Source organism: Portunus trituberculatus, chromosome 31 (genome assembly GCF_017591435.1).
Source record: "Portunus trituberculatus isolate SZX2019 chromosome 31, ASM1759143v1, whole genome shotgun sequence".
NCBI lineage: Eukaryota > Metazoa > Arthropoda > Malacostraca > Decapoda > Portunidae > Portunus > Portunus trituberculatus.
Genome location: NC_059285.1, coordinates 25562812 through 25578954, shown reverse-complemented (window position 1 = coordinate 25578954; position 16143 = coordinate 25562812). Strand labels below are relative to the sequence as shown.

The 16143-nt window shown below is 38.3% G+C and overlaps 1 protein-coding gene across 2 annotated transcripts in view; it reads left to right on the top strand.

Annotated features, from left to right (window-relative positions):
- The window catches only part of LOC123511359 (protein masquerade-like), a 183411-nt gene that overhangs the window by 155016 nt on the left and 12252 nt on the right, over window positions 1-16143 (top strand). The window contains exon 5 of one of the 2 annotated variants that reach the window (XM_045267172.1): window positions 9079-9245. In XM_045267172.1, the coding sequence (XP_045123107.1) occupies window positions 9079-9245 (167 nt within the window). Of the gene's footprint in view, window positions 1-9075; window positions 9246-16143 lie in introns of both variants that reach the window. The other variant, XM_045267171.1, reaches the window with a different exon arrangement.

The following is a 16143-nucleotide window of genomic DNA, read 5'->3' as shown; positions in this document are numbered from 1 at the left end:
CAAGAGAAGTATGATATATTCCTAGACAAGTATAATGAGGGAGTAAAGAGATATCTTCATGAATACAGAGTAAAAGAAAGCAAACACACGTGGCATAATGCTATAGAGGCAACCCCCACTTAACGAACGGGTTATGTTCCTAAAAAAAACGTTCGTTGCATGAATTTTCGTTAAGCGAACCAATTATAACAAGTTTGAACCCTGACTTGAACTTCCATTGAGAGTAAACAAAGCGAGAGTGCATGATAGTACAGTAGAAGATTTAATGAAAGTAAAAAACATGAAATTCAACATTTAAGCAGTTTAATTTAAGACTAAGTCAAGATACAGTCTTACCAGCCTTCTTAATAGAGTCTGCTGACTTGAAAATAGTAGCGACAATAGATGGAGTCAAGCCATGGTGATGAGCAACTATTAGTTTTCTCGCCTCTCGTGTCTGTGAATAATATCCTTCACTTCGAGAGTAAGAGACTTCCTGGTCTTCTTAGCAATGCTAGGCAACATTGCAGGGCTGGTTGCAGGGTGTTTTGGTGGCATGTTGAGTGAGGGAAGATGAGCTGCTGCTGAATGTTGTTATTGTTTTGAACTAAGAGTGTGGAAGGGTAGGGGAGTGAGTGGTGCACATTTTGTCCATAAGACAAAGCCTGTCAGCTTGCGTGATACGGCAGGGCTTTCAAACTTGGAAAAAATTATCTGGATAAAATTTTGTTCAAGCGAATTTGGTGTTCATTATATGAGCAGATGGTAGTAAAAGGAAACGCTCTTTGTGATGGTAGAATGATGGTAGAACTCTACAGCAGGACTAGATAGACTATGGGAATGGAATAAAAGATGGGAGATGGAATTCTACATTAAGAAATGTAGCATAATGGAATTTGGGAAGAGCAAAAATAGGATAACAAGACAATATAAACTTGGAGAAGAGAAGATTAAGAAGGTGGAAAGTGAAAAGGACCTGGGAGTTCTCATAACAAAAGAAATGTCCCCCAATAAACATATGAATAAAATTGTTGGTGAGACCTACAACTTACTGAGAAATATTAGAATTGCATTCTCACATATTGATGAAGATATGGTGATAAAGTTATTGTAATCCTTGGTCAGACCACGACTGCAGTATGCAGCAGTACTGTGGCCGTCTAACACGAGGAAAAATATCAGGAAATTTGAATGGATACAAAGAGCAGCCACCAAGCTGGCCCCAACCTTGTCAGCTCTTACGTATGAAAAGAGACTGGAAAGACTAGAATTACCAACACTGGAGCAGAGAAGAGAAAGAGGCGACCTGTTGACCATCTACAGAATAATGAATAATATGGAGCTTTCTGATAGGATCGACCTGCTGAAGACGGACAGAAGGGACACAAGAGGACTCAGAAAAGACAGCTACAGAAGAGACTCCAAGAAAAACAGTTTCCCCCATAGAGTGATAGATATATGGAACAGACTGGACAGAGAGGTGGTGTGTGCAGTCTATACACGACTTTAAGAGAAAATTATATACTGTGAGATACATAGACGGGACAATGCGAGCATAGGCTCCCCTCCCATAAAATACAACTAGGTAAATACACACACACACACACACAGGACACCGTTAGAGACGTGCACAAAAGATCAGAGCTCTGGCAAGGATTCACTGTGTATTTACTTAGTTGTATTTACTTAGTTGTATTGTACAGGGTTCGAGCCAGGCTCATAGTGTCCTGTCTCCATATCTCCATTTACCTAATTTTTCTTTAAAACTATGCACATTATGTGCTGTAACAACTTCATTACTCAGTGCATCCCATTTTTCCACCGTTCTACGTGGAAAACTGTATTTTCCAATATTATTCACACACTGCCTCTTCCTGATCTTCTTTACATGTCCTCTTGTCCTTTTAGCTTCTGTCACCTCCACTAGGTCTTGCTTGTCTATCTTTTCAATGCTATAAACTATTTTATACATTATTGTTAGTGTGTGTGTGTATTTTCCTAGTTGTATTTACCTATTTGTGAGATACAGGAAAAGAGTTTGCACTAGGCTCATGCTGTTCTGCTTCCTGATCCGTTTCTTTCAAAATTTTGCTTAAATTTATGTGTGGTCTTTGCACACACCATTTCATCATCAAGTTTGTTCCACGCTGCTATACATATGTGAGGGAGGCTGTATTCCTTTATGTCTTTTGCAATCACTCACTTTCAGTTTTCTTCCATGTCCCTAGTCTAGAGCTCCCCATATCAAGTTTCACTAGATCATTTATGTCCAGCTTCTCTATCCCTTCCAATATCCTATATAGTGTTATCATATCATCTCTCTTCCTCCTTTCCTCCATTGTAGTTAGTCCCAGTGTTTCCAACCTCACTTCATAACTATATACCGTGGTACCTCAACATACGATTTTAATTCGTTCCGTGACAATCGTTGTATATAAAAGAATTGCATATCAAGTAAATTTTTCCCATAGAAATTATGGAAATAGAATTAATTCGTTCTTGTGATATGAATTTACCCTCCCCTCCCAAAAAAATTAACATGCTTTAAATACCAACCAAATATAGATTTAATATAAAATGAATACAATGTTTATTGTATGCATGATATAAATTAACTATATTGCCCAAAATAACAACTTAACCTGCAAAACTCGGGACACATCGATAGACGTTCATCACGCAAGACTCGGGGCATGTCAATAGATGTTTAGGCTTTTTACTGCTATATTTTGGCTATTTTCTTCCCGTTTTCTTTGCTTGTGAACTGGCAACACTCATCAGGAGTAAACACATGCTCTACGTCACTGTGTCACCAACGATGAATGGTAGGAGCGACAATGATTTCACTGTCTGATTCAGCCACCACTCCCGCTTGCCTTACTTCTATACCTCGGGTCTCTTGCCATGTTACAGGGAGACAACTTTTGAATGAGAGTGGTATCAGAACAGGCGACAGGAGAGAGGATACAAGGGGCCCGTTTTCCCTCGCTCTAGCCAAGGCCACTGAACCTGATCGGACGTAAGGCCACATAAACTGATGATACTACCTCATTCAACCTGTGATATTTTCGTAACCATGACATCTAGAGACTTCTGTTTTTTTGCATTGCAAAGAGGAAGAGTTGCTTGTGGGCAGAACACCATTTGTACTCATTCATTTATTGAATTTCTGTGTCATCAGTATGTGAATACAGGCTATTTTATGTGTTTCTCGCCAAACTTTTACTTTTGGGACCCATGGTCCCATGGTCTTGAGTTCACAAAACTTAAGAAAAAATACACACTGCCGTGGAGCACAGGCACATACATGCACAAAGGATGAACAACTATACACAACATAGGCTGAATGTTCGGGTGGACACAGGTAGCCGAGCAATCACTGCGCCACCTACCGATGGCTATTCGTATCTTAAAAATATCATTGTAATTCAAGGCGTAAATTATACAAAATTTTTTGTCATATATTTAAAAAATTGTATGTTGGGGCGATCATATCTCGAGGTATTACTGTATTCACTTAAATGTGCAGGGATTTTTGTTGCAGCTTTCTGGGTTCTTTCCAGCCTCCTGATGTCTTTTTTTTTTTAGATTTGTTGATCACACTAATGCTGCATACCCCAAAAGTAGACATATCATTGTTGTTTTCATTTTTTTTTTTTTTTTTTTTTATCTTTATTGATGTGCATAAATGCTGCTCTGATATTTCCAAGTAGGTTATAGGGTTTGTTAATATGCTTTTCAAATGATATGCTGTTTGAAATGGTTACTCCCAGGTTCTTTTCTTCTCTCCTTTTATTAACTTCTTCATTTCCCAGGTAATAAGTACCTTTTGTTTGGCTAGCACTCCTTCCAAATTCCATTACACTACATTTCTTAGCATTAAAATTTACACTTGTTTTCTTTGGTGAATACTGATTGGAAGCACCTATTCATTATTTCTGACTGTGATCTTGCATCCTCTTCCTTATATGACATTATCAACTTTTAATCTATCTATTGTTTTGTTGCAGCTTTCTGGATTATTTCCAGCTTCCTGACATTTTTTTTTTTTTTTAGACTTAGTGGAAAATGATGTTGATTGTGAAATGCTACAAAAAGATTTGAATGAGATACATGAGTGAAGCAAGAAATGGGAAATGGAATATAATGCAAAAAAAGTGCAGTGATTGAACTAGGAAAAAGCACAAGATGAGAGATGAGATCCTACACTATGGGAGAGGTAGAAATTCAGAAAACAAGAGGAGAATGACCTGGGTATTACAATATATGACATTTTATCACCAGAAAAACACATAAACAACAGTGTTGGGGGAAACTTATGTGTTACATACTAAGAAAAATTAAATATAGATGAAGAGATGATGAAAAAACTAGTAGAATACATGACTCAACCTAAACTAGAATATGCTGCACTTATATGGTCACCACATAATAAAAAAGATATAAGGAAGGTAGAAAGGATTCAAAGAGCTGCAACCAAAATGGTTCCAAGTTTGAGAGACTTAATGTATGAGGACAGATTAAAGATATTAAAACCTCCAACATCGCAACAGAGGAGAGAAAGAGCAGACCTAATTGCTATATACAGAGCATGGAAGGGGATGGACACAGTTGACAAAGAAGACCTATTGGTGTGGGACTCAAGAAATACAAGGGGACATAGCATGATATTGAAAAAGACTGCACGTAGAAGAGACATTAAGAAATATGATTTTCCAAACAGAAGCATAGAAATATGGAACAATTTGGATGAAACAGTGGATGAAACAAGAAATATTCATGAATTTAAGGCTAAACTGGATGACTATAGGTATGGAGACAGGACAGCATGAGCATAGCTCTTTACCTGTAAAACACAACTAGGTAAATACAACTAGTTAAATACATACACACACACACACACACACATCAGACTTCACAGGATTTCAAGGAATAATGGAGAAGAGCGCTTATGATTTTAAGAAAAAGCTGGACATTAATAGATATGGAGACGGGACAACACGAGCATAGCTCTTTTCCCGTATGTTACAATTAGGTAAATACAATTAGGTAAATACACACATGGCGGCCGTGAACTCGAAAGATGAATCAGACTTCACAGGATTTCAAGGAATAATGGAGAAGAGCGTTTATGTGAAGAAAATTCTGGAGTTGGAAGGTAAAATTGAAAAACTGTTTGAAAAGTATGTGGGCCTGGAAACGAGTTATGACAATGTAATGAAAGAGTGTGCCGATATGAAGAAGGAAAATGAAGTACTGAAAGAGGAAGTTAAGCTAATTAAAGTGAATTGTGACAAATGTGGAGAATCTCTAGGAAAAATGATGGAGAAGCAGGCTGAATGGAAAAAAAGTCAGGAAGTGGAAAGAAAGGAGGTAAATTACAAAGTTGCAAGTCTGGAAAAGGAAATCAAAGAGTCTGGGAGAAAACTTTGGGCCTTGCTGAAATTATAGATCAACAGATCATAGAAGAGAAGATTGCTGAGAAAGTGGTGAAGGTTATTAAGTCAAATGAGACATTGGTGAGGGAAACTGTAGACAAAAAGAGATGTGTGGTGATATTTGGTGTGGAGGAGGATAAGACACCGAGTAAAATGGAGAGAGAGAAAACATAAAAAGGTGATAAATAATATCATTAATGTGGTGCAGGAGGAAAAGACCTAGTACAAGAAATAGAGGACTTCCATAGAATTGGAAAGTTCACAGGAGAAGGTATGAGGCCAATAAGAATCAAACTTAAGTCACAAAAGGATGTAGATGAATTGGTGGAGAAGTCATGGAGGCTAGCCCAGCAGGAAACAACAAGGAAGATTTGGTTGAGAAGAGATCTCGGTGAAAAGGAAAGAGAAATGTTAAATGAGTTGAGAAAGGAGGCTTTGAAAAAAATGAAGAGAGGACAGAAGAGGAGAAGAAAGAGTTTTTCTGGAGAATCTTGGATATGAGACTGAGGAAGTGGTTCATAACCCAGAAAAGTACAGCAAGAAAGGACTAAAGAAACTTACGTATGAGCGGAATGTAATGTATTCCAACATAAATGGAGTGATATCGGGATTTTAGAACTCAACGATTACTTGAGGGACAAGAACCCAGATATTGTGGGTCTTACTGAAACAAAACTGAGAGAGGGAGAAGACCTGATGATGGTTGGAGAAGGAAATATAATGTTTGGAAAAGAAATAGAGTAGGTAAGATGGGAGGAGGAGTGATGTTGCTGGTTAAAAAGATATAAAGGTGGATCAAGTGAAAGAAGGTATGGGAAAGGCAGAAGTGCTAAAGATCAGAGCAGAAACTAATGAAGGAAAAAGAGGCACTACATAGTGGTGTACGTACCACCTAAGACAAATGCATGGTCAGTACAGGAATATGAAGAAATGATAAGTGATACAGGAACATGTCTGGAAGAAATGTTGGGTGGCTGTGAACGAACTATAATGATGGGAGATTTTAATTGTAAAGAGGTGTGTTGGGAGGACTGGTCAATGGAAGGATCAGAGACAACATGGGGAAATACACTATTGACACTGGCAATGGAAAATGTGTTAACTCAGTGGGTCAAAGAAGATACTAGGTTTGGAGGAGAGGGAGCATCGTCAAGACTGGACTTGGTCTTTAGTACAGAGCCAATGGTCATTGAGGAGATGAGGGTGGAGTGCCCTTTAGCAAAGAGTGATCATGCAGTTTTGGAGTTCAAGGTGATAGATGAAGAGAAATCTAGAAGAAATGAAGAATATAAAGTGGGAAGATGGAATTATGCCAAGACAGATTTTGGAAACCTAAAGAAATTCTTTCAAGAGACAAATTGGATGAAATTCAAGAGTGCTAAGGGAGCAAATGAAAAGTGGAAGGAATTTATAAAATATACAAAGAAGGTGAGAAAAATTTGTACCAATAAGACAACATAGAGAAGTTGGAAAGCAGGACTGGTTTAACGATAGATGTGAAAAGGCTAGAACAAGAAAAGAGGATGCATGGAAGAGGTGGAGAAGGAAAAGACGGATTAAGCAGTGGGAAAGTTACAAAAGAGCAAGAAATGAATATGTGTTGATTAGAAGAGAAGAAAGAAAGAAACAAGAAAAGGATATAATTGATAAATGTAAAGACCAACCAAGGCTTTTTACAGACATGTGAACAACAACATCAAAAATAGAGAAAGTATTGAAAGTTTAGAAGTAAATGGAGTATGCAGTGAAGATCCCAGGAAATGGCAGAGGCTATGAATGGATGCTTTCGGAAGGTATTCACAAAGGAGACTGCTTTTGACAAACCACTGGTAATGGAACAGAAAGGGATTATGAAGGAGTTTCAAGTAACTGTGGAGGAGATCAAGAATATGATGGGGAGTTTAGAAGTGAGAAAAGCTGTGGGACCTGATGGGGTATCAGGATGGATTTTAAGAGAATGCAGGGAGCAACTGGCAGAAAAAGTTTGTGAAGTAATTGATGCCTCATTAAGGGAAGGTGTAGTGCCCCAAGACTGGAAAAGAGCTAACATTGTCCCAATCTATAAATCAGGTAACAAGAGAGACCCATTGAACTATAGACCAGTGTCACTTACAAGTGTGGTAGCTAAGATGTGTGAGAGGGTGGTGAAGAATAGATGGACAGACTTCTTGGAGAAAATGACATACTTTGTGAGTGTCAATTTGGTTTTAGAAAAGGGCGTTCATGCACGACAAACCTGATATGTTACTATTCGAGGGTGATAGATGTAATACAGGAAAGAGATGGTTGGGCTGATGGAATATATCTGGATTTAAAAAAGGCCTTTGATAAGGTACCACACCGGAGACTGATCTGGAAACTTGAAATGGTAGGAGGAGTGCATGGCAGTTTACTAAAATGGATGGAAGACTTTTGGTAGGAAGAGAAATGAGAACAATAATTAAGGACAGACCATCAGAATGGGGCTTGGTGGAGAGTGGAGTTCCACAGGGATCAGTGTTGGCACCAGTAATGTTCGCGGTCTACATAAATGACATGGTGGATGGGGTGTCCAGTTATGTGAGCCTATTTGCAGACGATGCAAAATTGTTAAGAAAAGTGAGATGTGACAAAGATTGCGAACTACTCCAGGAAGACTTGGACAGAATATGGAAATGGAGCTGTACATGGCAAATGGAGTTCAACACGACAAAATGCAAGAAAATAGAGTTTGGCAAGAGTGAAAGAAGAATCAGGAGTATGTACAAGATAGGAAATGAAGACATAAAACCAGTCATGAAGAAAAAGACCTTGGGGTGACAATTACCAATGACCTATCGCCAGAGAGACATATAAACAAAATAATTGGAGAAGTATTGAACTTATTGAGGAACATAAGAGTGGCGTTCGTATATTTAGATGAAGAAATGATGAAGAAAATAATTACTGCAATGATAAGACCGAGGCTTGAATATGCAACAATACAGTGGGCTCCGAACTTAAAGAAACACATAAGGAAACTAGAGAAAGTACAGAGGGCTGCAACAAAAATGGTGCCTGACTTAAGAGATTTGACTTATGAAGACAGACTGAAAAGAATGCAACTTCCGACCCTGGAAAACAGAAGAGAAAGGGGAGACCTGATAGCAATATACAGAGTGATGATTGGCATGGAAAAATGGATAGGGAAGATCTGTGTATGTGGAATGAAAGAATGTCGAGAGGGCATGGGAAAAAACTAAAAATGGCCACTTATAGGAGAGATGTGAAAAAATATAGCTTCCCTCATAGAAGGGTGGAAGCATGGAATAGTTTAGACGTGGAAGTGGTCAACGCAAGGAATATTCATGATTTTAAGAAAACGCTGGACATTAATAGATATGGAGACGGGACAACACGAGCATAGCTCTTTTCCCGTATGTTACAATTAGGTAAATACAATTAGGTAAATACACACACACTGTATACACAGTGTGTGTGATGTGGTCTCAGTCCTACCCGAAGATCGGTCTATGAGCTCTGAGCTCGCTCCGTAATGGGGAAGACTGGCTGGGTGACCAGCAGACGACCGAGGTGAATTACACACACATAATTTTCAATGCTAGAGTACAGAAAAATTTTGCAGCATGGTGTCCATATTGTTATATGTACTTTTGTTTTACACTACTGTGTGCTCCAGCAGAGGTAGTTGGTGGAAAACCCTCAGAGGGCGTGTTGAGGAAGCTCTCAGTGCCACTGCTTGGAGCTGAGGAGTGCCGCAACCTATTGCATAATGTAACTGGTTCCAAGATCCTTGCAGAGTCGGACTCCTTCCTCTGTGGAGGAATCGGTAATGGTGCTGCCTGCTATGTGAGTACTTGCTATTGCAATGCTTGTTGTCTTCTTTTTTTTTTTTCTTTTCCTCTGAATTATTTTGATTTCCTTGTCTTTGATGGAAATTTTGATATCTTTTGGATGAAAATTTATTAAAATAAATTTAATTGATATTCCTACAAGCCTTTACCTCCTGGGATCCATTCACAAGATAGATTTCAGTTACTCTATATCCACCCTCATATATATATATATATATATATATATATATATATATATATATATATATATATATATATATATATATATATATATATATATATATATATATATATATATATATATATATATATATATATATATATATATATATATATATATATATATATATATATATATATATATATACAGTGGTACCTCTAGATACGAAAGCTTCTGTATATGAAATTTCATTTTACGAAATGATATGTAAAGATTTATTCGCTTCATAATATGAAAAATTACTCGGTATACGAAAGATACAAAACAAAACTTGAAATTCCTGTGGGCAGAAAATTTTGAAATTCTCACCATTTAGAAACTGAAAAAAATGAATAAATACCGTATTTTATGGCTTGCAAGACACTGCATCTTGGAAGATGCACTTTAATATTTGAAAGAAATTTCTAAGAAAAAAAAAGTTATTCTCATACAAGGACGCATTCATCATATACCCGACCACTGAACACAAAAACATTGGAAGCAAGGAGTCTGCAAGACACTATTGTTTCAGCACTCATTACAAATTTGCCTTAGCACTCACCACAAATTTAAAACTATGTAAATAAAAACACCATGGGTAAATACGTATGCACAGTGAAACAGTCCATCTCTTGTTTTAGTGGTGGGCGGCAGCATGTATTGGACATATTGTTTACAATACAGAATCACTTGTCCGATCGTTGAAACTGAAGGCATCAGTGCTGCAGTTCTTATTTATTTTATTTTGCAATTGTGCTTCACACGCTTTATCATTGTGAATATAATTCACAAGTGGAGTTTTGACTCTTGCTTGAACGAGTAAACCATTTGGATGTTCTATTAATAAAAGTATAAAGGCACCTGGCATGTGTGTGTGCTCGTGTGCATGTGTACGTACGTGTGTGTTGCTATGAGACGAGGGAGTGGGCCATCTTCTCCACACGCCGAGTAGGCTGCAGGAAGGATTATGGTATTGGAAATACTTGTAACAGCTAATAATAATAATTCTGGTTTTACCCTTATTATAAAATTTAATGTGTTGTTTTCGTAAAGCTTGGAAGGAATTAGGCGATTTACATGTAAAACGCGACTCATTATATGAAAAATTCATGATACGAAAGCCACTCTAGAACAAATTGATTTTGTATCTAGAGGTACCACTGTATATATATATATATATATATATATATATATATATATATATATATATATATATATATATATATATATATATATATATATATATATATATATATATATATATATATATATATATATATATATATATATATATATATATATATATATATATATATATATATATATATATATATATATATATATATATATATATATATATATATATATATATATATATATATATATATATATATATATATATATATATATATATATATATATATACATAATATATAATATATACATTTAGCGATCATATTAGTCTGCTGAAACCATCGCTAAATTGGAATTTCGCCAAATTTGAATACTACTTTAACCCGAAAACTGCTGTACGCCTTCTGGGTGGCTTGGCGGCAAACTGCTGTACGCCTTCTGAAGCGCTCTTTTAAACAGGCACCATAAAGTTCCCGTGATTCGTATTTCTTTGAAATTATTTTTTTGTGTTCTAATAACCTTTCTTATAGTAATTTATATCCTTCTAATAAGAATTTGGTTATTTATATCATATTTATAAAGGAAAACAATGAAACACTATGTTTTTATTTTATTTAGTCGACATTGCATTCCTTTCATAGATATTAGAGATTGAGTCTCATGTATGGTAAGAGGAAGCTATAATGTAGTAGTATAGAAGTTGTTTTGTACAATAGAAAAGAGATAAAGCGAATAAGATTATGGAAACAAGACCATCTTCACTAGACGTTTGTAACACTGTCAGACGTGTCGGCCCGCCCGCATCGCGTCATGAGACATGACTCATCGCTCTCTCTCTCTCTCTCTCTCTCTCTCTCTCTCTCTCTCTCTCTCTCTCTCTCTCTCTCTCTCTCTCTCTCTCTCTCTCTCTCACACACACACACACACACACACACACACACACACACACAGATATATAGTATGATATGTATGTTATTGTGGCTTACACGGAACTAATATTTCGTTACTTTATTTATTGTGAACCAAGCAAAGAGTAGTATTTTAGTTTCACTTATTTATTTTGAACAAAGTGAGAGAGAGAGAGAGAGAGAGAGAGAGAGAGAGAGAGAGAGTGAAAAAAAATTGTAAAACAATAGGGGCTAGAACAATAACCAGTGCATATGCATTTTACTTGACCAATTTATCCATTCCATATGTATGTTGTTTACTCAATATACTTTGATGCCATTTACTTCATTTGCGATTCAAAATATTAGTGTCAGAATAATGGAAAGAATATTACTTATACGGAAATTGCCATTATAGAAATAAAATACTTTTGTTTTATCATTTATTTCTCTTGAAGCAAGCAAGAGAGAGAGAGAGAGAGAGAGAGAGAGAGAGAGAGAGAGAGAGAGAACATTCGAGCGTTGAAAACACTGTCCCGTCGACGAACAGTGGCAATAAGCGGTCTGTGTGTATCCTCCCTGCCTCCTCCCCCTACCTCCCCCCTCCCATCCCGCTCTCCACAATGCCTCCAGATCCTGCCAGAAATCCATTTTTGTGGCGAAAAATACTTAGAAATATGGTAGCTACAGTAAATTTTGAGTTACAGAATTGTGAAATGAAGTATCTGTGACACATCTTTATAAAGTATATATCTTTCAGTGAAAGTCAATCGTTCGCTGATTTAGCCGCACCAGGAGACACCCTCTGAATGTGAATGCCGCAGTTTACGGGTTAAGTAGGGAAAAATACCAATCAGTCTTTTGTCTGCCCAAAGTCCCCATTTTGAGTCCCCATTTACAGCTGCAACATCGACACCTTCACGAGAATCAGCACCCCCCGAACCACTAGTAGAGGCCATGGTGATAGCGAAACTCGCTAAACAGCGAGGATGGGAGCACAAAAAATGAGTTCACACGCTGGATTAACACACACAATAGTTCAAGTGTTGAGCGGGAATGAATGTATCACTGACTAGTTTAATATGCAAGATGTGTGAAAGAGTAATAAAGAAACAATGGATTGAGTTTCTTGAAGACAACAAATTATTATCAAATAGTCAATTTGGTTTTAGAAAAGGTTGGTCGTGTGTAACAAATTTATTGAGTTTCTACTCTAGAATACAGGCAACCCCTGCTTAATGAAGGTTCACACAACGAAATTTCGCTACAACGAAGGTTTCATTTTACTATCATCTGCTCGTTTAACGAACACCAAACTCGCTTTAACGAAGTTTTATCCAGGTAATTTTTTCCAAGTTTGTAAGCCCCGCTGTATCATGCAAGACGACAGGCTTTTGAATACACCAGGAGCTGCCGATACTAAGGCCTACTTCAGGAGAAATCATGGAACACATGTGGAATCAAGATCAAGATCAAGCCTCTCGTGGACAACATGCGCACCACTCACTCCCCTGTTCATTACAATAACAGCATCAGCAACAGCTCGTCTTCCCTCGCTCAACTTACCACCAAAACGCCATGCAATGTGGCCTAGCGTTCCTAAGAAGATCAGGAAGTCTTTTAATGTCAAAGTGAAGCTGGATATTATTCACAGACACGAGAGAGGCGAGAAAACTATAGGATTGCTCGCCACTATCTTGCCTCCATTTACTGTCTCTACTATTTTCAAGTCAGCAGACTCTATTGAGAAGGCTGGTGAGACCGTATCTTCCTTAGCTAAAAGAACCACCTGAACTCATGATTCTACAATTGATAAAATGGAAAGCCTTGTGGAAATGTGGTACATAAGTTTTGTATGTGATACAATGATGCACCCTTTGTTTACATTCCACAGGTTGCTGGTTACTGTCTTTCTCGTTTCACTCTACCTCCCTTCATAAATTTAAGATCATCAACATCATAAAGTTATGTACATACATACATTAGTGTACATTATAATTACTTAAATTAAACTGCCTAAATGTTCAACTTCATAATTTTTACTTTCATTAAACCTTTCACTGTACTATGATGCACTCTTGTTTTGTTTACCCTCAATGGAAATTCAAGTCAGGGATTAAGCTTGTTAGCTTAACGAATTTTCGCTTAACGAAGTGTTTTTTAGGAACGTAACCCCTTCGTTAAGCGGGGGTTGCCTGTAGTTGATGAAGTACGAGAGAGAGAGGGATAGATAAAGAACAAATGGTGCAAGTCACATAGAAAAATGGTGTACAAATGTCACTTTAAGACAAAAAACAAAAGAAAAGAAGATTAGGTCCCCCCAAAATGACAAAATCCCACAAAACTGTCAGTTGGCCATGTACAAAACAGCATCTTGAAAAGGATCTGAACAAGTAAGAATTTGTTTGTCGTAAAACTTAGCAAATGTAGTCTCGAGAGTCCAACCAGTTCTTGCCACGATACAGTGGATAGGGACCGCCAAAGCCTTTGCTTTTGAAGCCGCTGCAGGTCTGACACTCCCTGCAGTAAAAATGGTAATGTCAATCCCAGCCAAGCCCAACACAATCTTAATCCATCTAGAGATAGTATCTTTAAAGACAGGCTGATGAGGTTTAACAAAACTAACAATTAATCTATTTCTCAACTGCAGCAAGTTGGACCTGAAAGGCACTGTTTTGCCAATGTAAGCACGCAGGGTCTCACAAACGCAAAGGCGAGCATCCTTAGCATAAGCAATAAAAGTGACACTTTGAATGTTAAAGTTAGGCCTGCATTGTTTAACGTTGTCCCCCAACTGGACGGCAATTGAAGATTCTTCAATGGTAATGCCCTGGAGCAAGAGCAAGTGCAAAGTTTGAATCCAAGCTGCCTGCGTAAGAGCCATCAGCATAACCAGTTTAAGTGTAAGTGCCTTTAAGCTGAGATCATTCAAAGGAAACAAGGACCTCAGGTAGATAAGTACAGGCTGGACATCCCACGTCTTGGTGTACCGTGGCTTGGGTGGCCGCAGATTAAACACGCCCTTCAGAAACCTATTAACTAGCGGGTGGCAACCCGCTGAAACACCATCCACCATAATTCCCAGGGAGGACAGTGCACCCCGCGCCGTATTAATGGAGCTGTAACCCATGCCCCTGTTGAAGGAAACAGTTAAAAAATTTAGGATGTCTGGGACAGTGGGAGTAAGGGGATTGATATCCCTTCGACTACAAAAGTCTGACCATCTTCTAAGATGTGTCCGGTACAGTTTTGCTGTACCTGGTTTCCAAGATGCCATGAGAATATCTGCGCCCGCTGCTTGTATGCTTCGGACTCGGAAGGACTCCCGGATAGCAGGCATGCCATCAACTGAGTGTGACCCATGAGAGGATGACCTCCTGCTGAACAAGGGTGCGTCAATATGGTCTCCAATTTCCTGAGCAGTCTGGGGTGATCGATCAACATGCGGAGCAGCATGCCCATCCAAGGCTGTGACCACCAAAGTGGCACCATGATCCACCCCATGACCTGCTCTGCCCTCATTTTCTGCAAGCACCTAGAGATCAAGGAAAATGGAGGAAAAAGGTAAGGTAGTGTAAAACTCGCCCAATTAAGGGAGAAAGCATCAAAATAAGTTGCCTCTGGGTCAGGTTTCCAAGAGCAGAAAGGGGTAATCTGCTTGTTAAGCTGAGATGCAAAAAGGTCAATAGAAGGTGGTACCAAAAATATTGCAGATCAATCTGAAAGTTGGGACATCCAATTTCCACTCATGCCAATTATTAACTCTGGGAAGCTGCATCTGCCACATAGTTAACTTTACCAGGGATGTGTGAACATGTAACCCAAGCATTGTTTGCTACACACCAATCCCAAATGAGTATAGAAATGTCATTGCAGGGTCGTGGTTTAGTGCCTCCCATTTCATTAACATATGTAACAGCAGTAGAGTTGTCACAAAAAACTTTAATATGTTTACCCCTTAAATCCTGCCTAAATGCCTGAAGAGTAAACAAAATGGCTTTAAGCTCTAGAGCATTAATGTGAAGGGAACTTTCCTCCAAGGACCAACTACCACCGGTAGACCGACTGTTAAGGCAGCCACCCCAACCTACCGTGGAAGCATCAGTGTACATTTCAAGATCCGCAGCCGCCCTGAAAATGACCCTATCCTGAACAGCGGCATTGTTGCACCACCAAAGGAGCTCGGACTTCATGTCCTCTGAAATAGACATCTCAGCATCAAAATCCCCATGGGAGTGCTGCAATGCATCTATCTTGGCCTTTTCGAGTCTCCTGTAATGAAGTTTACCAAGCATGACTGCTGAGGTAGCTGCAACCAGAATCCCAATCACACGCGCCACTTGCCTAATCTGGACTTCCTCCCTGTGCATGAGTTCCTCACAAGCACGAATAAGGTTAACAACTCTGCGTTCAGGCAATGAAATTTTCATGGTCTCAGTGTTAATGATATTGCCCAAATATTCAATACACTTAGTCGGGGCCAAAACTGACTTTTCCTCATTCACACAGAAACCCAATCTCCTCAGCAGAGAGACAGTGTCCCGCACACATGCAATGCAGCCTGCCCTTGAGTTACTGCAAATAAGAGAGTCGTCTATATAACTGGTAATGGTGTAACCCTGATTTCTCAGATAAGAATAAACAGGTTTCATAAGCTTGGTGAAGATCCTAGG